The 25318-nt window shown below is 34.1% G+C and overlaps 1 protein-coding gene across 15 annotated transcripts in view; it reads left to right on the plus strand.

The window, feature by feature from the left end:
* Window positions 1-25318, plus strand: part of LOC137240664 (serine-rich adhesin for platelets) — an 827553-nt gene that overhangs the window by 477240 nt on the left and 324995 nt on the right. For all 15 annotated transcript variants that reach the window (XM_067767223.1, XM_067767216.1, XM_067767213.1 and 12 more), the window contains one exon: window positions 13626-13689. In XM_067767223.1, the coding sequence (XP_067623324.1) occupies window positions 13647-13689 (43 nt within the window). In that variant the 5' untranslated portion in view covers window positions 13626-13646. The remainder of the gene's footprint in view (window positions 1-13625; window positions 13690-25318) is intronic.

Genomic DNA, 25318 nt, shown 5'->3' on the forward strand with positions numbered 1-25318 from the left:
GAAAGGTGTTAATGAGTATTTTAAAAGGGAGAGATGCTTAGTTCCACAGGTGGGCGCCGTTTCGAGATATCGCCATAAAGGTGGACCAGGTGTGACCCTAGAATGCGTTTTTACAATATGGGTATCAAACGAAAGATGTTAATGAGTATTTTAAAAGGGAGTAATCCTTAGTTCCATAGGTGGACGCCGTTTCGATATATCGCCATAAAGGTGGACCAGGGGTGACCCTAGAATTTGTTTGTACAATATGGGTATCAAAAGAAAGGTGTTAATGAGTATTTTAAAAGGGAGTGATGCTTAGTTCCACAGGTGGACGCCGTTTCGAGATATCACCATAAAGGTGGACCAGGTGTGACCCTAGAATTTGTTTGTACGATATGGGTATCAAATTAAAGGTATTAATGAGGGTTTTAAAAGGGAGTGGTGGTAGTTGTATAGCTGGTCGCCTTTTCGAGATATAGCCATAAAGGTGGACCAGGGGTGACTCTAGAATGCGTTTGTACGATATGGTTATCAAATGAAAGGTGTTAATGAGTATTTTAAAAGGGAGTAATCCTTAGTTCCATAGGTGGACGCCGTTTCGAGATATCGCCACAAAGGTGGAACAGGGGTGACCCTAGAATTTGTTTGTACAATATGGGCATCAAACGAATGGTGTTAATGGGTATTTTAAAAGGGAGTTGGCCTTAGTTCTATAAGTGGACGCCGTTTCGAAATATCGCCATAAAGGTGGACCAGGGGTGACTCTAGAATGTGTTTGTACGATATGGGTATCAAATTAAAGGTATTAATGAGGGTTTTAAAAGGGAGTGGTGGTTGTTGTATAGGTGGTCGCCTTTTCGAGATATCACCATAAAGGTGGACCAGGGGTGACTCTAGAATGCGTTTGTACGATATGGGTATCAAATGAAAGGTGTTAATGAGTATTTTAAAAGGGAGTAATCCTTAGTTCCATAGGTGGACGCCGTTTCGAGATATCGCCACAAAGGTGGAACAGGGGTGACCCTAGAATTTGTTTGTACAATATGGGCATCAAACGAATGGTGTTAATGGGTATTTTAAAAGGGAGTGGGCCTTAGTTCCATAGGTGGACGCCGTTTCGAGATATCACCATAAAGGTGGACCAGGTGTGACCCTAGAATTTGTTTGTACGATATGGGTATCAAATTAAAGGTATTAATGAGGGTTTTAAAAGGGAGTGGTGGTAGTTGTATAGCTGGTCGCCTTTTCGAGATATAGCCATAAAGGTGGACCAGGGGTGACTCTAGAATGCGTTTGTACGATATGGTTATCAAATGAAAGGTGTTAATGAGTATTTTAAAAGGGAGTAATCCTTAGTTCCATAGGTGGACGCCGTTTCGAGATATCGCCATAAAGGTGGACCAGGGGTGACTCTAGAATGTGTTTGTACGATATGGGTATCAAATTAAAGGTATTAATGAGAGTTTTAAAAGGGAGTGGTGGTAGTTGTATATGTGAAGGCGTTTTCCAGATATCGACCAAGATGTGGACCAGGGTGACCCAGAACATCATCTGTTGGATACCGCTAATTTATTTATATATGTTATACCTGCCAAGATTTTAAGGGTTTTTTATTTCGCCCTGCAGAACTTTTTCATTTTCTTCTACTTAATACGGTAGGTGTCACAACTATTTTATAAAGTTTTTTCTAAAGTTATATTTCGCGTCAATAAACCAATCCAATTACCTCACCATGTTTCATTCCTTTTTTCGTATTTGGTATAGAATTATGGGATTTTTTTCATTTTTCGTAATTTTCGATATCGAAAAAGTGGGCGTGGTCATTGTCGGATTTCGTTCATTTTTCATACCAAGATAAAGTGAGTTCAAGTAAGTACGTGAACTAAGTTCATTAAACATATGTCGATTTTTACTCAAGTTATCGTGTTAACGGCAATGCGGGAGGACAGACGAACGACTGTGTATAAAAACTGGGCGTGGCATCAACCGATTTCGCCCGTTTTCACAGAAAACAGTTAACATCATAAAATCTATGCCCCAACCAAATTTCAAAAGGATTGGTTAATTGTTGTTCGACTTATGGCGTTAAAAGTATCCTAGACAAATTAAATGAAAAAGGGCGGAGCCACGCCCATTTTGAAATTTTCTTTTATTTTTGTATTTTGTTGCAGCATATCATTACTGGAGTTGAATGTTGACATAATTTACTTATATACTGTAAAGATATTACATTTTTTGTTAAAATTTTACTTTAAAAAAAAAATTTTTTTAAAGTGGGCGTGGTCCTTCTCCGATTTTGCTAATTTTTATCAGACGTACATATAGTAATAGAAGTAACGTCCCTGCCAAATTTCATCATGATATCTTCAACGACTGACAAATTACAGCTTGCAAAAATTTTTAATTACCATCTTTTAAAAATGGGCGGTGCCACGCCCATTGTCCAAAACTTTACTAATTTTCTATTCTGCGTCATAAATTCAACTCATCTACCAAGTTTTGTCGCTTTATCTGTCTTTGGTAATGAATTATCGCACTTTTTCGGTTTTTCGAAATTTTCGATATCGAAAAAGTGGGCGTGGTTATAGTCCGATATCGTTCATTTTAAATAGCGATCTGAGGTGAGTGCTCAGGAACCTACATACCAAATTTTATCAAGATACCTCAAAATTTACTGAAGTTATCGTTTTAACGGACGGACATGGCTCAATCAAATTTTTTTTCGATCCTGATTATTTTGATATATGGAAATCTATATCTATCTCGATTCCTTTATATATGTACAACCAACCGTTATCCAATCAAACTTAATATACTCTGTGAGCTCTGCTCAACTGGGTATAAAAATACAACAAAAGTATATGCATTCGCTAAATTTTACTTGCTTTTAAGTGGCTTTACGTACGTTTACGGGTTGGGAAAGGCAAGAAGTTTTAATAATGAACTATATGAGCTTTGCGCAGACATCGACACAGTCCAGCGATTTAAAATGCGGCGTCCACGCTGCACATAGGTAGATTTTAGACATTTAGGCGGCCATAATTTAATTTCTGAAAGTTGCCACAATTACAAAAAAAAGCACTCCCACAACTTAAGAATAGACAGGGGAAAAATAATTCTGCCCGTTCCCAGCCATCGCATACCTGGTATTAGCTGTTAAGTAATCGTAATTAGCTATTTCTGAAATACGTGTTATAGTTTTTTTTTAACCTACGTAAAACCGCATGTTTTAACGTGAATATTTTAAGTTTTAAGGCAATTGAATTGAGTAGTTGTGATGGATTCTGTCATTTCAGGTAAATACTAACATTATTAATGGTGTTTGTGATTTTTAAAAGTTATAAATTGATAAAGAACCTATTTTATTTAGGATGTTAAAAACACATTTTTTTTTTATTTTTGGTGTTCAAACCCAGTTTTGTTATGTTTCCAAGTCCGTCCAAGTGAAAATTAGTTTTGAACATGGTACTTGGCAAAATTAGCTTGCCAACCGCATTAAATTTTGCTGCAGATACTTGCAGATATGGGGTTAGATAGACCCTTGTTGCTGTACAACAAGAAAAATAGCCTCACAGCGCAAGTATTTTTTAGTGTTACACAGTATAATATCTATTCTAATATAACCGATTAGTTACACAAATTATTATAATTTTTCATAAAACCAATTAAAAATTTACCCTAGATAAAGACAGAACTAAGTTATTACACTTCTTGCTGTACAACAAGAAAAATAGCCTCACCGCGCAGGTTTTTTTTAGTGTTACACAGTGTAATATCTATTTTTTTTTTTTTAATATGGCCGATTAATTACACAAATTATTATAATTTTTCTTTTATTAAACAGTTTTAAGAAGATATAGGCAATAAAATATTTTTGGCCGCCTAAAACTTGAAAATCTACCTATGTGCGCTGGCTAGACCATGCGAAGGAAAGATGACGGTCCGACTAAAAAAGTATTTTTATCGGAACCAGCCTATGGAAGCAGGGCAGCCCCCACTCCAATGGAAGAACCAGGTGGAAAGCATTTAAATTCCTTTGGTGTGACCAATTGGCATCAGTAAGCAGAGCGAAGAAGCCTTGTTGGACGGACATAACCGTTTAAATGGTTAAGCGTCAATTAAAGTAAGTAAATAAGAAATATCGCAGACAGGAATATTATCGGGCAGGAAAGCGGCTCAATTATGTATCTATATATTATACAAATAAATGCGATTATAAAAATGTTTACCTTCATAAGTTTCATATAGTTTCATAGAGTCGTATAATAACAAAGATCTTGAGATTGGTCGTTTAGGTGTATCAGGTGTTCTATATTGGATAAGGAGAAAAATGGGAGATAATGAAGAAGAGAATGGGATAGAAAGTGAAGATACTCACTTTTTAAATGTAGGAAAACTAATTTTCGGGCGGAACAAAGTGTGCCAGGAACTCTATTACGTATATGTATATAAAGCTTCCACGACGGCTTGTTGTCAGGTATAATTGGAAGGTATTCAATCCTATCCGATAGTATCAGCGATACTCCGTCAGGATGCAGACCACTTAGCCAAGTAACCAGTTATTCATGCTAGGAGGAGGATTGCCAGATCATAAGCATATGTCACCACTTTACCGCCCCTGCAAACGGAGCTGTGATTTGTTTACTGCCACAGCTCAGGGAAGGGAAGTCTGATTCTCCATTGGATGTCTATATTAAAATATCTTCGTTTTTACTTCTGATGCCACAGTTCTTCATAAAGAAGTGTTCTGGAATGCAAAGGAGCATTGGAAAATCTTCGCTCAAGCTGGACCATACATTTATACTTAGTTCCCCGCTCTAGTTCCCTCTAGCTCATATCTCTGAAGAGAGGATACTTAAGGCTCACGATGGGTAAACTAACTGGACACTGCCTTCTGGACTCACATGCTTATAAGTTATTTCTCGTCAGCAACAGCAGGTGTAGGAAGTACGAGGTGCAGGAAGAAACGGTTGAGCACGTTCTGTGTTCGTGGTTTGCGCTCGAGAGGTCAAGCCTCCAGTTTTTAGAAGCAGTAGAGTTGCCAGTTCTTCCGTTTGGTTGTCAAACAAATTCTGGTAACACTATGGACACATTTATGTGAGATCTTTATTGACCGGCCAGTTCAACCTAACCTAACCTACTGCTAGTGCCCAATTTCTGGGAGGGCCGAGCTTACTGAGCGTTTTCTAAGTTATATAAGTACGTGTATATTATGAAGAGATATACTTTTACAAGTGCTCAAAGAAAATGAGTTATTTAGACGGTTAAATTTGAGAATAAACAAGTAAGGAAGACTAAGTTCGGGTGTAACCGAACATTACATACTCAGTTGAGAGCTGTGGAGACAAAGTAAGGGAAAATCACCATGTTGTAAAAAGAACCTAGGGTAACCCTGGAATGTGTTTGTATGACATGTGTATCAATTGTGTATTAAAGAGTATTTTAAGAGGAAGTGGGCCATAGTTCTATAGATGGACGCCATTTAGGGATATCGCCATAAAGGTGGACCAGGCCTGACTCTAGAATTTGTTTGTACGATATGGGTATCAAATGAAATGTGTTAATGATAATTTTAAAAGGGAGTGAGCCTAAGTTCTATAGGTGGACGCCTTTTCGAGATATCGCCATAAAGGTGGACCAGGGGTGACTCTAGAATTTATTTTGTACGATATGGGTATCAAATGAAAGGTATTAATGAGTATTTTAAAAGGGCGTGGGCCTAAGTTCTATAGATGGACGCCGTTTCGAGATATCGCCATAAAGATGGACCAGGGGTGACTCTAGAATTTGTTTGTACGATATGGGTATCAAACGAAAGGTGTTAATAAGTGTTTTAAAAGGGAGTGGGCCTTAGTTCTATAGGTGGACGCCTTCTCGGAATATCGTTATAAAAGTGGACCAGGGGTGACTCTAGAATGCGTTTGTACAATATGGGTATCAAATGAAAGGTGTTAATGAGCATTTTAAAAGGGCGTGGGTCTTAGTTCTATAGGTGGACGCCTTTTCGAGATATCGCCTTAAACGTGGACCAGGGGTGACCCTAGAATTTGTTTGTACTATATGGGTATCAAATGAAAGGTGTTAATGAGTATTTTAAAAGGGCGTGGGCCTTAGTTCTATAGGTGGACGCCTTTTCGAAATATCGCCATAAAAGTGGACCAGGGGTGACTCTAGAATTTGTTTGTATGATATGGGTATCAAATAAAAGGTGTTAATGAGTATTTTAAAAGGGCGTGGGCCTTAGTTCTATAGGTGGACGCCTTTTCGAAATATCGCCATAAAGGTGGGCCAGGGGTGACTCTAGAATTTTTTTGTACGATATGTATATCAAATGAAAGGTGTTAATGAGTATTTTAAAAAGGAGTGGGCCTTAGTTCTATATGTGGACACCTTTTCGAGATATCGCCATAACCGTGGACCAGGGGTGACTCTAGAATGTGTTTGTACGATATGGGTATCAAATTAAAGGTATTAATGAGAGTTTTAAAAGGGAGTGGCCCTTAGTTGTATATGTGAAGGCGTTTTCGCGATATCGACCAAAATGTGGACCAGGGTGATCCAGAACATCATCTGTTGGGTACCGCTAATTTATTTATATATGTAATACCACGAACAGTATTATTACCATGATTCCAAGGGCTTTTGATTTCGCCCTGCAGAACTTTTTCATTTTCTTCTACTTAATATGGTAGGTGTCACACACATTTTACAAAGTTTTTTTCCAAAGTTATATTTTGCGTCAATAAACCAATTCAATTACCATGTTTCATCCCTTTTTTCGTATTTGGTATATAATTACGGCATTTTTTTTCATTTTTCGTAATTTTCGATATCGAAAAAGTGGGCGTGGTCATAGTCGGATTTCGGCCATTTTTTACACCAATATAAAGTGAGTTCAGATAAGAACGTGAACTGAGTTTAGTATAGATATATCAATTTTGCTCAAGTTATCGTGTTAACGGCCGAGCGGAAGGACAGACGGTGGACTGTGTATAAAAACTGGGCGTGGCTACAAACGATTTCGCCCTTTTTCACAGAAAATAGTTATCGTCCTAGAATCTAGGCCTCTACCAAATTTCACAAGGATTGGTCAATTTTTGTTCGACTTATGGTATTAAAAGTATCCTAGACAAATTAAATGAAAAAGGGCGGAGCCACGCCCTTTTTGAAATTTTCTTTTATTTTTGTATTTTGTTGCACCATATCATTACTGGAGTTGAATGTTGACATAATTTACTTATATTCTGTAAAGATACTAACTTTTCTTTTAAAATTTGAATTTAAAAAAAAAATTTTAAAAAGTGGGCGTGGTCGTTCTCCGATTTTGCTTATTTTTATTAAGCAGACATATAGTAATAAGAGTAACGTTCCTGCCAAATTTCATAATGATATCTTCAACGACTGCCAAATTACAGCTTGCAAAACTTCTAAATTACCTTCTTTTAAAAGTGGGCGGTGCCACGCCCATTGTCCAAAATTTTACTAGTTTTCTATTCTGCGTCATAAGTTCAACCCACCTACCAAGTTTCATCGCTTAATCCATATTTGGTAATGAATTATCGCACTTTTTCGATTTTTCGAAATTTTCGATATCGAAAAAGTGGGCGTGGTTATTGTCCGATATCGTTCATTTTAAATAACGATCTGAGATGAGTGCCCAGAAACCTACGTACCAAATTTCATCAAGATACCTCAAAAGTTACTCACGTTATCGTGTTAACGGACAGACGGACGGACGGACGGACGGACGGACGGACGGACGGACATGGCTCAATCGAATTTTTTTTCGATACTGATGATTTTGATATATGGAAGTCTATATCTATCTCGATTCCTTTATACCTGTACAACCAACCGTTATCCAATCAAAGTTAATATACTCTGTGAGCTCTGCTCAACTGAGTATAAAAAACCAATGTCGGCGATCATATAAACAAAGCGAAAGGACGCAAAGCTAAATAAGTGAAAAATAAATTTCAAATGATTTGTGCCAATAAACCTTGAAAATAAATATAACAAAAACTAAATTGCAGTGAAAACGAAAACAAACGGCAAACAAAACCGCAGTGTAGTTGTGCTGTGAAAATAAATACATACATACTTAGATAAAAAGGGGAGAAGTGAATGAGATAATGACGGACAAGTGTCATAAATGCCAAAATGGCATAATGTCGCTAAGAGGGGAAACTGTAATACGATGTAAGGGTGTGTGTGGGAAAAGTTACCACAAAAGTATACCGTGTGCAGGAGTTGATGAATATGTTCTGCAAGGCTTGTTCAATTGCCCATTTATGCGCTTTATCTGCGATGATTGTGTGCAATTCATCTCTAATGTGGATTATGCGTTGAAAGAGATGATGTCTATAGCAGAGACAAACAAAGTAAATATACGTGAGCAGAAAACAGAGTTCGAAAAATTGATATAAAACCATAATAAGGAAATTAGTGCACTAATTAATAATAATGAAAAGGAAATAAAAAAAGTGATGGAAAATATGAAGAAAGCAAATAAAGAAAAGGATGAGTTAATAAGACGTTTAGAAAACTTTTGCATTTTAAGTAAAGATAATTTGGAGGGGTTAACAAAACAAAAAGAAGATATAATAAAAGAAGAGCCGAAAGCTGGCGAACAAAACAATAATAATAAAATAGATAAAGGAAAGGATGAGTTGATAAAAAGAGTAGAGAATTTATGTGAGTTAAATAAAAAATCCGCAGATGATATAGCAAAACAAAAAGAAGAAATAATACAAGAAGTGGTTAAAGTGGGTGACCAAAATGTAAATATGGCTAATAATAAGATTCCCTATGCTACTGTTTTAAGGGGTGTCCCACCAATTGTCGTAATTCCAAAATCTAAGCAAACGGCAGAATCAACAAAGAAAGATTTAAATAAGATTGACGCCAAAGATATGAAGATCAATAAGGTTGTGCACAAGAATAATGGATCTTTGGTTATACAGGCAAGTGACAGTTCAGCAAAGGACAAAATCAAAAGTGTTTTAGAAAACAAGTTAGATTCTGAGGTATATAAAGTCAAAGAGTCAAAAGTGGTTAATCCTAAAATTAGAGTTACCAACATGAGTGAGAAATACAGCGATGGTGAAATAGTTGCAAAAATAAAAGCGCAGAATGATTTCATTAAAAACGCAAATCTTAAATGTATAAAAGTCTATCAAGCGAAGAAAAATAATAGCTCGAGAATTTCTTATACTGCAATTATTGAAATTAATCATGCACATGTACAAAAAAACAAAGGCGCGGCCGATGCTTGGGTAAACATATATATGAGGAATGTAATGAAGAAGTAACTAACCCTGTCTGTGTCAATTGTGTGGACGCTAATAGAGATCTCGGCTTTAAGCTAGACACTGGGCACAGCATATATAGTAAAGAATGCCCGGTCTACCAAAGAAAACTTGCGATAGAAAAGCAGCGGGTAGGCTACTAGCAATCAAACCAAATGATACAGAATGGAAGGCAAAATAAAAACCTAAAAGTGATTTATTTAAACCTAAACAGTTTGGTGCACAATAAACTTGAAATTGAAAGAATGGTGGAAGAACTGGACCCAAAAATTATACTCTGCTCTGAAACAAGTGTAACAGATGAAATCAGTGATGCAGAGATAAGCTTGATATCGTTTACAACAATAAGATGTGACTCTCACAGCAGACACACAGGAGGCGTAGCGATGTACATTAGTAACTCATTAAAATTTAGAATAGTATATAATAAAGCGATTGATGGTAATATATGGTGTATCATTTTCCAGTTAAAAAACGTGGAAGTAAAGTGGCAAATAGGAGTACTATACCACTCGCCAAGTACTATTGACTCAGATTTTGTTAACTATCTCGAAACAATAGTAGGGGGAAATATGTGACACAACGTATAACAATGCAATCATTGGTGACTTTAATGTCAATATGAATAGAGAATCAACATATAGTCTGAGGCTAAATGAGCTGTTTAACACATTTTCCATCCATCAAAAAGTTTACTTTAACACGCGTATAGCAGAAGGCTCTGAGACCAAAATCGATTTACTATACTCAAACGAGGAACCTACCATGTGTAAAAGGCTTGATACTTATAAAATATCAGACCACGAGACAATTATGTTCAGTATTAATATCAAAACTGAGATCACAAATAGAACGCTGGCTAGAATAACATCATGGGAAAAATATAGTAGTGAGAACATATTAGCACTACTAAGAAACGTTAAGTTTTCAGAAATACTGAATCAAAATCTGAACGACATGGTCACATACTTAGACTTTTGCTTATTAAATTGTATGCAACACTTAACCTGCGTTAAAGATATAAATATTAAAATAAAAAAGAAGTGGTACGATTATGAACTGATAAATTTAAATTAAAGGAATCTGTTGGCTTACAATGCTGCAATAAGTAACGGAGACTGGTCTGAATACACAAGCATCAAAAAAGAATACAAAAAAGGATAAAAATAAAAAAAATTTAATATATGGAGCATACAATTACAACAAACAGTGTTGACAGCAAGTTAATGTGGAAGTACTTGAAGCTAACTATATGCTACCAAGATATGAAAGATAATATAACGGTGATACAGCACGAAGGTCAGCGGATTGATGATAAAAACCGTATAGCTGAGGCGTTAAATATATTCTTTGTGGAAAGTATAGTGCTAATAAATGAAAGCGTTGAGATAATTGAGAACAACGACTGTAATCACTTTAACACTAACACTTCTTTTAAATTTGCTGAAGTAAATACAGAAAATATAGAGGAAATTGTGAAAAGCTTTAGCCACAAGATTGGTGGCAAAAAACTGTTAACGGAGGGAGTTATTAAAAACACTATGCCTTACTTAGGTTATTTCTACTCACAAGTCGTCAACGAGAGTTTAAAAATAGGAGAAGTACCGGAAGAATGAAAAATAGCAACAGTAGTACCGGGGAAAAAAGTAAAGAACACCGTTAAACCTGAAGAACTTAGACCAATAAATACCTTGCCAAATACTGAAAAAATTTTAGAAAAAGTGGTAAAAAATCAACTAATTGAATATATTGAAAGAAACAATATTTTTATTAAAGAGCAATCAGGTTTTCGTGACAAAAACTCTTCTGAAACAGCTCTTACATGGGTTATTTCTCAGTGGAAAGAAGATATGCGAAGAAAAAAGACTATATTAGTGGTATTCATTGACTTTAAAAGAGCGTTTGAAACTATTGATCGGAACCTGATGGTAAAGAAATTGAAACGAATCGGAATTGAAGGTATTTAGTTGAAGTGGTTCGAAAGCTTCCTAACTAATAGAAAGCAATATACAGTGATTGATGAAGCAATTTCAGATAGCATGCCGATTAACGTAGGACTTCCACAGGGCTCAGTCTTAGCGCCAATCCTGTTCAACGTATACATAAATGATATTGCCTCGTCAATAAAGAACTGCAAAATAAAACTGTTTGCAGATGATGATCTGTTGACAATAAGTGAAGAAAATATAGGCGTGGTTTTTGAAAAAATGCAGGAGGACTTGAATTCTCTCTACATTTGGTTGTGTAAAAACAAGTTAATGGTAAATGTGGAAAAAACAAATTACATGGTTATATCCACATCAAATAAACTAAATTTAGAACCACATACTTTAAATATAAAAAACGAAACCATTAAGGAGGTAAAGAAAAGCAAATATCTCGGCGCCATAATTGACAATAAATTAAAATTCTGTGATAATGTTGACTACGTAGTGAGTAAAATCTCAAAGAAAATTGGATTTATGAAAAGAACATGCAAATATTTAAAAAGGAAATATAAAATATTAGTATATAAATCCATCATAAAACCCCATTTTATATATTGTGCCAGTGTTTTGTTTATCACATCGGACTCACAAATAAACAAGTTGCAAAAAATGCAAAATAGAGCAATGAGACATATACTCAACGCGCGGTACGACACAAGTATTTCATCAATTAATTTCCTTTCACACAATGAAATATATATACAACATTAAGACAGGAGCACTTCCGGACTACCTGAGACAGAACTTAAGCTACAGCAGTGATACACACACCTATCCTACTAGAGATAGACACAATTTCACATTACCACGTTGCCACACAGAAAATGCAAAGCTAGATCTGTACTATAAAGGCTTGAAAATGTTTAATGAGTTACCTGTAGATATTAAAACGTGCAATAATTTGAAGAAATTTAAAAACCTATTATAAAATTATTGTAAAACATATATTTAATATGAATTATATAAAATCAAAAGGATTATAGGCCATATGGCTGTAAATAAATATATAAATAAATAGAAAAAATGATATCAATATCATAAGCATATGTATGCAAATGCACGACTTTCTAATAGATTGTACCAACGATGTTTAGATTAAATATTAGAGCTATTTTCACTAAAACCGGGATAAGGGATTCGCACGATAGGAAGACGCCTTTTCTGATATCTTCTCATATGGTTTCGAAAAGCTTGAAGAAATGCTTTGCAATTTTTATGGAGCTGGTGGTGTAACTCAACGACCTTTAGCAAAGGCGTAGCTTGAATTCGGACATTTATTAAGTATTTTCTGAAATTCTTCGAATATGCAGTTATGTCGCACAATCAAGTTCAGTTTCTTTTTCCGAAGGGTGTTTTATATTTACTTCCATACGAAGGGCCCATAGCTTTATTTTTTACATAGAACAAGCGTACCCAGCAGATGTTGTCCTGCTCTGTATTTGAAAAGTGGACTTCCCTTCCCTCTATCACTTTTTATATCATCGAATATACTACAAGTTTACTAAATTTCCTTCCATTGCTCTTTCCTTATTGCTTTTATCTCCACTCAAATCTCATTCTAATTCTCATAGTCAGAAAATTACCGGGTAACCACGCGAACCTACTGTGAAATTTTCGTAAATATTATGGTAGTACTTTGCGCGCTCATGATTCACACACACACTATCGTGCGATCATCTGCGAGGCTCAAAAGAGATATAAATGACACTTGCACATACCCATATACATTTGTGAGCATGGCACCGCCCACTTAACCAAAATTCTATACAGATTAATATATTGGGTACACATACTCATTAATTTTTTTTGAGACAAAGAGACTCGGATATTCCACAAAATGAAATTTCTATAGGCGTGCCACTGCCCACTTTTCCAAAACTTTATATGAACACAAAAAATACGCGGTGACCACGTGAACTTTCCCTGAAAATTTTGTGAAGATCGGTCGCCCACTTTGGACGCCTATAAAACACACACAGACACATACATTTTATAACACCCCTCAGAAAACAAATTGTCAAAAATAAATTTTAATAGACCTTTAAAATGTACATTTACATGACTAAAATTAATTTGGCTACAAAACTGCATACTCATAAAAATTCTGGAAAATCTAAATAAAAAGTTCGAAATTTTCGTAACGTATTCTCTAATTTTTTCGAAAATGATTTGGAGATTGGTTTGTATGGTTTCAGTTACAAAATTCATATAACTTGCTCCTTTAATTCTCGAAAATAAACAAAGGGTTTAATTGACAAAACTTGATAAAAATTTCCGCTGCTATTTCCATATTATCTACTTTATTTGCATTATTTTATTACAAATATTTTTTTTCATTTCTTTACAGGTAACTTCTGATAAGTTTACTATGCGTAATGCAATCACCAATTGCCAAAATATTCTACCAGTGAGTAAGTTTAATAGCAAATACCAAATACCTAGTAAATGGAAAATATCTAGCTAAATCTTATAAACCTATTTATGTTAAACAATGAGATGGAAATTAAAATCGAATAAGCTTGAAATGCATTCTATAAACTTTTTATAAGCAATATTGTATTCTATATAGTATACAGCATGGTTTAATTATTAAAGATTACTCCTAAAAATTAATATTATTATTTCTTTTCAAACTCCTTTCTGAATAAATTTTTACTAAGGCTCTGTGCGAGTTCGACTAAATTGATACCTAAATAGAGAAAAAACCTAAATCACTGGAAATTGTCGGCAAAGCAGTGCAAATAAAAAATTTAGAATTTTTATGAGCATGCTTTTCAACCTAAATTCAAATGTCAAACTGCAAGAACAAAAACATTTAGATTTGTATACTCAGCGTGCTTGGCACACATAGTATATTAACTTTGATTGGATAAGGGTTGGTTGTACAGGTATAAAGAAATCGAGATAGATATAGACTTCCATATATCAAAATCATCAGTATCGAAAAAAAATTCGATTGAGCCATGTCCGTCCGTCCGTCTGTCCGTTAACACGATAATTTGAGTAAATATTGAGATATCTTCACCAAATATGGTACACGAGCTTATCTGGACTCCAGAATAGATTGGTATTCAAAATGATCGAAATCGGATTATAACCACGCCCACTTTTTATATATATAACATTTTGGAAAACACAAAAAAACCTGATAATTTACATTGAGACTCTTGATAAAAATTAAAAAAAAAATTTTAAATGGGCGTGGCACCGCCCACTTGTGATAAAATCGATTTTGCAAATATTATTAATCATAAATGAAGAATCGTTAAACCTATCGCAACAAAACTTGGCAGAGAGGTTGCCTTTACTATAATATATGCTCTGAAGAAAAATTAACGAAATCGGTTAAGGACCACGCCCACTTCTATATAAAAGATTTTTAAAAGGGTCGTGGACGAATAAAATAAGCTATATCTTTGCAAAAAAGCAAACGATTTAAGGTCCCTTGGTTTGAGCAATTGGCGCCATTTGGCAGAGAGATGGAGCGACTGGCGCACCTTGTTGAACGGCCATAAGCGGTTAAGCTCCAATTAAGTAAGTAATATAACACTCACTTACAATATATATTTTATTGAGATGGCTTACAATAATATATGTTGTAGGGTTATATTTATATTCAAATTTAAATGTACCTACTTTAAATAAATTGAATTTTTGGTTCTTGTTAATTTTTTATTTCTCAATTTTGAAATGATTGTTTCAAAAATTTTCATTCTGATATACATTTTTAAAACGAATTGTTAGCATACATTAAGGAGTGAATATTAAAAGATATTTTATATAAAAATAAATAGTGGTATATTTATTACATACTACATGTGTGATTTTGTGTAAAGTAAATACCTTTTTTTAAGAACTAAAAAGTAATATTTTTTATAATTTAATCCATTATAAACTAATTTTTCAATTATAATATTTTGAAAGCTTTCGTTTAAATGTTAGTGCGTATGAAAAATCGGATGTTTCAATATTAAAAAATACCATATATGTAATACTCCTATATTGCTACAAAGAGTTAGGTACATTCCCAAACATCAGAGTGCGGATATATTGCTGTTTAAACGTTTTTGTTTTTGTATTCAATAATCGAATGTAACTAAATTTGAATTTTTTCTTGTCAAACTTATGCTCCTACAATCACAAAAATTTTATAGGCTGTCTTGTTTTGATTTCGAATTCACAACACATTGCGAGCATTTTCTATTAGCAATATAGGAGGATTACATATATGAAAAATACTGATTTCTGAATCTCAAATGTTTTCTTCAAAGCCATTCTCGCGTTGTTCTAAAAATGTTGTAAACATTAATGTAGCTTTCATGCTTAATAAGTATAAATAAATTTAACTTCACTGTATTTTGCTTCAAATCTAAAGATCCAAAGATGCTTTAGAGGACCACTTTTTCTTATTACTTCTGGATAATGCGTAAGAAAAAGAAATTTTAGTTTAAGAGGTTTATTAAACAATCGAACATATTATTAATTGTGGCTTTGTATAATAATCGAAAGATTATTTATTTAAAATTGTAAAAATTACAATTAAACGAAGTAGTAAATCCAAGTATATCGTTAAGTTCCAAATTATCTCCCAGAATATTAGCTTATACAAAATATATTTCTTTACTTCCGGTTCTTGTATTTATATTTATTAAGCCTTTTTCTTTCAGATTTTTAAAAGTATTTAACAAAGGTTGTAAGAATGGATCATTTCCAAAATTTTTTTTATGGACACTTTTAAAATAGTCTGCTACAAATATACATATAATTCAATTTTGATAACAAATGCTGGGGTATTACAGGAAACGTATAATAAGCCCCACATACGTTATCAAAGTTAGCATGACTATCTCCCAGAATATTAGCTTATACAAAATATATTTCTTTACTTCCGGTTCTTGTATTTATATTTATTAAGCCTTTTTCTTTCAGATTTTTAAAAGTATTTAACAAAGGTTGTAAGAATGGATCATTTCCAAAATTTTTTTTATGGACACTTTTAAAATAGTCTGCTACAAATATACATATAATTCAATTTTGATAACAAATGCTGGGGTATTACAGGAAACGTATAATAAGCCCCACATACGTTATCAAAGTTAGCATGACTACCTAGTGGATTATTTACTTCAAATCCATTAATAAACAAGTTGATAAGAATTACAATTTGTTGTTCAAAATTACACAATTTTCGCTTGATAAATTCGGAGTTCACGTGATGTGTTATTTTTAACTAATTTTTGAGCCTTTTCATATTCTTCAAAGTTTCATCTAAGACATTGGGTAGTTTAAAAAATTTCTCTATTTGAAACTCAATAGGCAGTAAGCATCCTTTAATATTGGCTAGCCCCAAGGTTGGTTTATTATTTTCCCGTATCGCGGTAATTTCGTTATTTACATTAAAAGGAATCGGTTTCGTAAAATGTTTACTGAAAACAAGGTTTCTAAACAACTTGTGTTCTGTGTCCATATTGCGAAAAGGGTTTGAGCATAAAAATTTAGAAATAATTTTATTTTGGCGTGAAGTTTTTCAGGAATAATTTTTAAAAATATTTGCTCAAAAGCGTCTAAAATAGAAGTATTTATAGTTTGTATATTTTTCTGTATAAACAATACGTATTTTCTACCAAAATTATCTTTTGCATAAAATTAAAACAAAACGTCTTGGCAAATTTCTATTATACCTACGACTTTCAAACATCAAACAAAAAATCACTAGAGTTGCCAATATGTGTTTCTGATTTATTATAGAAGTACCATTTTTTATGTAAACTGTTAACAGATTTTCCAATATTAAACATATGTTTCTCTTTAAGAAAAATTTCACAATTCTCTGTATTATTTAGTACAATGTTTGTATTTTGAAATGATTTCAAATTAGTATGTCTTTTAATTTGTACTTTAAATCTCGTGAATCTGGCATACTCTTGATTACAATTATTGAAGGCACATTTATAAATATATACTTCCTTTAAACCATGATATGATTTGAAATGGGAGTATAAAGCTGTTAGGATAGCAAAATATTTTTGGCATTTTAAGCAAAAAAAAATGTCTGAAAAATATTATTTTATTTAAATACAATTGTTCAAATGTTTGATTAAGTTAGTTACGCATGGCTTCTTTACGTCATAAGGACTTGAAATTTAATAAAAGTAATACTGAAGGAAACTCCATACCTGATTAGACTCATCTGGATATTTCAACAAAAATATTTGATAAATTGTAAAGCAAATATCTAAAGCAATTACAAATGAGCTGAATTTAAATTTGTGGTAGCCAAAACTTACAAAATAATCAGCAAGTTCAAAAGATCAGAACCAACTACAATTAAAAATGGCTATATTGGAGAGTTAGACCCTATACACTTATTTTTGCGTAATTCTGTTTGATTCTGCAAATCATTTATTGATATTATATGTAAAATACAGCTGTTGAAAGAATTTTGTATGGTAGCGTTCCGATGCAATTTTAAATCGCCTTCTTTACTTACATATCTGTGCGTTGGTGTTAAAATGGTGTGCAGTGGGATGAAATAAATGCAGTCTTTCCAGTCTAAAAAAAATAATAAGTTAGTCATTTATTTAAATAAATGTTTAAAATATACGAGACTTACTTGTATCGATCACACTTTTTGCCGAAGTAAAAACTTGTCGATAGTACTTATCTTTTACGTACTTCTCGTAGTGTACTGTAAGCCTTGGTAAAGTTTCAGACCATTTGGATGTAATCGTGTAGTGCCTTTCAGGTAAAGCTCTTTAAAATCTGATTCTATCTAAAATTTATTTAATATTAAAGCTATTGGTATTTAATTTATATAAATATAGATAGAACAAAAGTACAAGAGCGAAACTGCAATAAAATCCAACGAGAAATTTAGCATTTTAGAAATCACTATTCTAATAAACAATATGTGTTATACATCTGTGCGTGCAAAAGCAGTAAGAATGGTTAACGTATTTTATCAGAGAATTAATAAATTAAATAAGGAAAGTTATTATGGTATTCTCTGTGTCTAGAATACGTAGGAAATGTAGGCACACTCGTAATACTTCTTCCATTTACAATCCATTTAGCACCGAAAATGGAGTACAAAAAGTCTGTTTTCTGCGATAAAAAATGTATGACCTGCCGCGCACAAAGAATTCAATGCAGTTTGTTACGCAACTCAAATTAGCGAGAATAAGTACACGAAGTAAATAATATTTTTCTGCTATTATTGTGCACACAGTGTGTACATTGAATATATGAAAAATCTCTGCTGTTGATACATTACGGAGAAAAAAAAATGCACCCTTTAATTTTTATGGAAAATGGTCGAGATGGGTATCAAAAGACGCGTTTAGGTCAATCCGAAACCGGGGGTCGGATCCAAAGCATTTCTGCACGGAACACCTTTCCGCATTGTCGGCCTTCGGCAGCGCTTAAAAAAAATAACCCATAGCCCGTAGCAAAATACAACAACCACATGAAAATCTACCACTGGTTTTTGGATATATTTTGTGATATGAATAAATTTTTTTACTTTCGCTTCCGGGGATTCTTGATAAGGGGTCAAAACGTGCCTTTTGATAACCCGCTCGACAATTTCGCACAAGAATTAGGGGGTGCGCCGTCTTCTAAAATGATACCAAAACAAACCTTAGAACTGTTTCCAGATGGAGAATAGTTTAATTCTGGCCACGAAAATGTAGACGTTAATTACTGAGAATTACTAGAAGTGCTGCTAAGACCCTTTAAAACAAACAATATGAAACATCGCTTATTGTTTTTTAACTACATTGATATTGGTAAATTGCTTACTTGACTGGCCTTTCATTCAAATCACTTGACCCTGAATTGGGAACGTAGAGCAGTTTGTTCCCGGTTTGGAAAAATTAAATTAATATCATCTGTGTCTACATATTTAGTCTTTCAAATGTGTACCCGCATTCTGATATAATAATAAAATCAATTAGATAACATCTTAATTATACGACACATTTGCAAACTTGCCAATTAAATTAATATAACAAATCATATCCAGGTTGTTTTCTTGAACGAAATTAAGAAGATCATCATAATTTGATGCCTCCAGGTGCTATGCGACTTCTACAATTTCCATTATAGCTCCTACAAAAATGTCATCAATTTTTTTATGGTTGATACAAGCCGCTGTATTAGGTAATCAACAATTTAAGTTTTGCTCTAAAATCTTTATATATAAAAATCACATGTCACATTATTTGTCCGCGATAGACTCCTAAACTACTGAACCAATTTTGAATTTGTTTTGCACCCCGTGTGTACTTTGATCTAACTTGAAATATAGGATAGGTTATATCTCAGTTTATAGTCGCAATATTATTTTATTGTAATTTTTTTTATATGTTTATACGTAATAACAAAATGTTACGTATGCGCACCGGCAGCAAACAAACATACATTCATGTATTAAAGCATTCCTTTGTTTTATTAAAACCATATGCGCATACTTACCAATATCATAATTTATTTGTAAAAATAAACTCAAGTTGTAATCGTTTTATTAAACTGGTCAAATATTTAATGATATTAACAACTGTTCGCGCCAACAAGCAAGAAATAATTATACACGAAAAGCTTTCGTCTTATGCACGAGTCTCGCTTTTCGAATTTTCGAACAACATAAAGGTACCCCGTAACGGCATAAACCAATCGTGATAGATATCAAAATGATCTGGGCGAAAAAAAAAATCCATTTAGTCATGTCCGTCCGTCCGCCCGTTCGTCCGTCTGTCTGTCCGTGAACACTATAACTTTAATAAATTTTGAGGTATGTTCCTGGGCACTCATCTCAGATCGCTATTTAAAATGAAAAAAATCGGACTATAACCACCTCCACTTTTTCGATATCGAAAATTTCGAAAAACCGAAAAAGTGCGATAATTCATTACCAAAGATGGATAGAGCGATGGAACTTGGTAGGTGGGTTGACCTTATGACGCAGAATAGAAAATTAGTAAAATTTTGGACAATGGGGGTGCGCCGCCCACTTTTAAAAGAAGGTAATTTAAAAGTTTTGCAAGCTGTAATTTTGCAGTCGTTGAAGATATCATAATGAAATTTGGCAGGAACGTTACTGCTTCTATGATGATAACTGTTTGCTGTGAAAATGGCCGAAACCGGTTGAAGCCACGCCCAGTTTTTTGCACAGTCGACCGTCTGTCCTTCCGCTCGGCAGTTAAAACGATAACTTGAACAAAAATCGATATATATTTTCTAAACTTAGTTCACGTACTTACCTGAACTCACTTTATCTTGGTATTAAAAATGGGCAAAGTATGACGACTATGACCACGCCCGCTTTTTCGATATCGAAAAATTCGAAAAATGAAAAAAATGCCATAATTCTATACCAAATACGAAAGGAGGGATGAAACATATTGATTGGATCGATTTTTTGACGCAAAGTATACATAACTTTAAAAAAAAATTTGTAAAATGGGTATGACACCTACCACATTAAGTGGAAGAAAATGAAAATGTTCTGCAGGGCGAAGTCAAAAGCCCTTGGAATAATGGCAGGAATACTGTTCGTAGTATTGCATATATAAATAAATTAGCGGTACCCGGCAGATGATGTTCTGGGTCACCCTGGTACACATTTTGGTCGATATCTCGAGAACGTTTTCACATATACGACTAGGGGCCACCCCCTTTTAAAACCCTTATTAATATCTTGAATTTGATACTCATATCGTACAAACATATCCTAGAGTCACCCCTGGTCCACCTTTATGGCGATATCCCGAAATGGCGTCCACTTATAGAACTATGGCCCACTCCCTTTTAAAATACTCTTTAATACCTTCCATTTGAAACCCATGTCATATAAACACATTCCAGGGTTACCCTAGGTTCATTTTCCTACATGATGATTTTCCCTTAGTTTGTCTCCAAAGCTCTCAGCTAAGTATGTAATGTTCGGTTACACCCGAACTTAGCCTTCCTTACTTGTTGCTTATGCATTTGAATAGATGAATATTAGTTTGATACTTGTATTTATCAAGTTAATAGACTACATACAAATGTAATGCGTTTTGTGATCAATTTAGTATTCAGTGTTATCATAATGAAACTAGGAAATTTATGCAGGTATCATTTTAATACTTTTTAAGGGCGAGACAAATATTTTCCATGGGCAAATCAATAGCCAAGATACATTATTGATACTTTTAATTAATCTTTTCATAATACTTATCGTTGCATTGATACCACGAAAATGATACCGTTTATAGTTTCATTTTTGCACATAGTGTATTAAAATAATAGTGATACTTTTTTTTTGAGTGTAGTATAGATTGCGTTTATCGCAAAAAAAATTTGGCTATTTATGCCAGCTCCACCTAAGAACTTGCGAAGATCTAAATTCTACAATAGGTTAGACTTCATATTCCCTCAGTGCTACCTCTATTTAGGAAATTTGTCGCTACGCACATTTTTATGACCAATACCTCGGCCTCAAGGGTTTTTGGTAATAATACCGCTGAAAGATAACTTGCCTTTCTAGTAGAGGGTCTAAACTTACCAGTTCGCTGTTTTAAAATAAAATGTTTTATTAATTTAAAATAATATTAAACGCAACTATGCTTATGTTTTTGTGGAAATTTTGCGTATTTTGGAAAAGGAGGACTGATTTCCCCATTTCTCCTCTCCTTCTAACACACAATCATGAGTGCGGAGTGTAATATTTAAAAAAAAGAGCTACATCCAGATCTCTTTTTATTGATTCATAAGTATACTGTAACCATTTTGGACGAAATTGTCACACCCATTTTGTGTATTCTTTCCGTCTAACCTTCTGTCCACATGTTAGCACGTTAATTTGAGCAAAAATTTAGACTTTCCGATATCGAAAATTTCGAAAAGTGGAACGAGGGGGACAAAGCATCAACATATACTGGTAAAGGGGTGGAACTTGACGATTGGATTAATATTATACCCCAGAATGAAAATTTGATAAAATTTTGGAAAATGGGCGTGGCACCTCCTCCATATAGAAAAAGAAAGTTTCAAAGTTTTGCAAGCCATAAATCAGGAACCGTTATTATCACTATACGATTTTGCACAGTTTGGGCTCTTAGTGTTATATATAGATTTCAGGAAAGGTCGTTAGCGATGACACCTAATTTGTTTTAAAAAGCAGCTTTAATCATTACAAAATTGGCAATATATGTGACCCGGTCTATGAAAATGTGGCTTATGACTCAAAAAAGAAATTCCGAGAAACAGCTGTTAAAGATCAACAATGCATTTCTTTAGGACGTTTGTGCTCTCCTTTTTTTTTTTTGAGTCATAAGCCACTTTTTCATAGACCGGGTCACATATTTATGACACGTATCTCAGTGTATATTGGAGTAGATCGGAATGGAAAAGCGGATGAGCTACGTAAAAAGCGCGCATCCCGCAGACGTCCCAATTGGATTGGGCGAGATTAAGAGGAGGAGAAAGGTGCACATGATCGACCAAGCGGGAAAGGCGTGGACCTGAGCGTGGGGCTGCAAAGTGTCGAAGATCATGTGTAGGTCTTACAAGCTCAGGCTAATGGCAGAGTGCTAGCTATAAGCAATGCTTGGCGAGAAGAAATTTTTATTTTCGATAATTTTACGAGTTTGAAACGTTTCTGGAACTGTGAAAACTTTTAAATCTTTCGATATCGATACCAACCTATTCGGGGAACAGATAAGCCCGTATATAGAATTCGAAGAAGATATCCCAATATTTGCTCAAGTTATCATGTTAGCGGACGGACAGACGGAAGGACGGATGAGCATGGCTTAATCAAATATTTTTTCGATACTGATGATTTTGGTATATGGAAGTCTATATCTATCTCGATTCCTGTATACCAAAAAATCATGTAATGATGTCCCTTCGGAGGAATAGCCTGACGGATATGCCGATGAATGGATAAGCAATTCTAACTTAAACTCTTTATTTATTTATTTAATTTCGTCAATAAACAAAAGTTTCTTACCGAATACGCATATACTAGTAACAATAAAATTCTTATACAATTAAAAAGAGAACAATTGTTTAATGTAGTTTAAGACAACATTTCTTAATACTGAACCCGGAAGTGAAAGATCCAAATCTGTCATTTGGTTAATATGATAAATTTCCCTAAGGGCTCGCCCATTATTGCATTCATAGCATAATTCAATCTACCAGGCCGATAAGGACGTTCAGAATGAAAGAGCAAGATAAAAGTACTCTCCTATCCACTAGTAGATCTAAGTTTAAAAGCAAACAACGTGACTTATAGGATGGCATAGGTTAGCTGAAGTTGAGAAATCTTAGCGCAGACTTGATAAATTTCTTTTGCAGACGCTCAATTCTATTTATGTGGGTACTATGAAAAGGTCGCCAAATAATAGCAGCATATTCAAGACGGGATCTAACAAAGACCGTATAAAGAGATTTAAGAGTGTTTCGGTTGAGGCTACTGATTTTTTCAGTTGACTTAAATAGGTTATCAAAAAAAAACAAAAACGCTAGGCGCTACCACCGATCAAATCGATAATGGCTACGAGATATATCGAATTTTTTTGCGCCAAATGAACATGCGCGAGATACGAAAATATTTTGATATTCTTTTTCAACCGAAAACTTGTTTATAATTATTTGTGAGTTTATGTATGTACATACTTGCATGCTTGAATAATAGCTTGAATGTATTTTTATACCCAGGTGTACTTGTACACAGGGTATTATAACTTTGATTGGATAACGGTTGGGTGTATAGGTATAAAGGAATCGAGATAGATATAGACTTCCATATAACAAAATCATCAGTATCGAAAAATTTTGATTGAGCCATGTCCGTCCGTCCGTCCACCTTTCCGTTAACATGATAACTTGAGTAAATATTCAGATATCTGCACCAAATTTGGTAGACTAGCTTATCTGGACCCGGAATAGGTTGGTATTGAAAATGAGCGAAATCGGATTATAACCACGCCCACCTGATTATTTAGTAAATAATATCCCTAGAATGTTGAAATTTGACGTGTGGACTGATATTGATAAAAATTTGTAAAAAAAAATGTTTAAAATGGGCGTGGCACTGCCCACTTGTGATAAAATCAATTTTACAAATATTATTAATCATAAATCAAAAATCGTTAAACCTATCGTAACAAAATTCGGCGGAGAGATTGCCTTAACTATAAGGAATGCTTTGAAGAGAAATTAACGAAATCGGTTAAACCACGCCCACATTTATATAAAAGATTTCTAAAAGGGTCGTGGACGAATAAAATAAGCTATATCTTTGCAAAAAGAGCTTTATATCAGTAGTATTTAATTTCCCAAGTGGATTTATAACAATAAATAGGAAAAACTTCAAATTAAAAAAATGGGCGTGGCACCGCCCTAAGCAATTTCATACAAATTTTTCGGGAGCCACAACTCGAAGAAAAATTAGTTCAGAAGAGAACCATTTGTATATGTATTATTGTGCAGCCTTGTAATAGCTAAGCACACAAAACAAACAACAGCAGCAATTCAAGTGTACAGGTGGGTACGTATTGTTCGGTTTTACCCGAACTTAGACTACCTTACTTGTTAATTATCAAATACAGAAAAGTGCACAGGGCCCATTAATTTAGTCCCACCTGATCAAATATAGATACTGATCAAATATAGATACGGCCGCTAAAACAGGGTTACATTAGTATCGGAATCAATTATTCACTCAATTAATAAATATGAAGTTAAAAAATTTAAATCCAACTAGTACGCAAGTCTCTTATTCTCATACATCGTTATTCAGACTCACGATTTCAGAGCTATTTTGACATTGATTTCGATACGAATCATTACACACAATATGGGCCCAGAGTGAACTAAATTTATAGCAACAGCACTGCTCGAAGTTAAGTGATGTGTTATACTCAACATCGTGTGCTAAGTGTAAGTGCGGCGTAAATTTGTTTATGAGCTTTAACGTTGGATCATCTTTCATGAGTTTTAGACGAGTGGCGTAGTGAAGTTTTCTTGCCCCGGGCATAGTATATTTTT

Source organism: Eurosta solidaginis, chromosome 2, assembly GCF_040869045.1.
Source record: "Eurosta solidaginis isolate ZX-2024a chromosome 2, ASM4086904v1, whole genome shotgun sequence".
Lineage (NCBI taxonomy): Eukaryota > Metazoa > Arthropoda > Insecta > Diptera > Tephritidae > Eurosta > Eurosta solidaginis.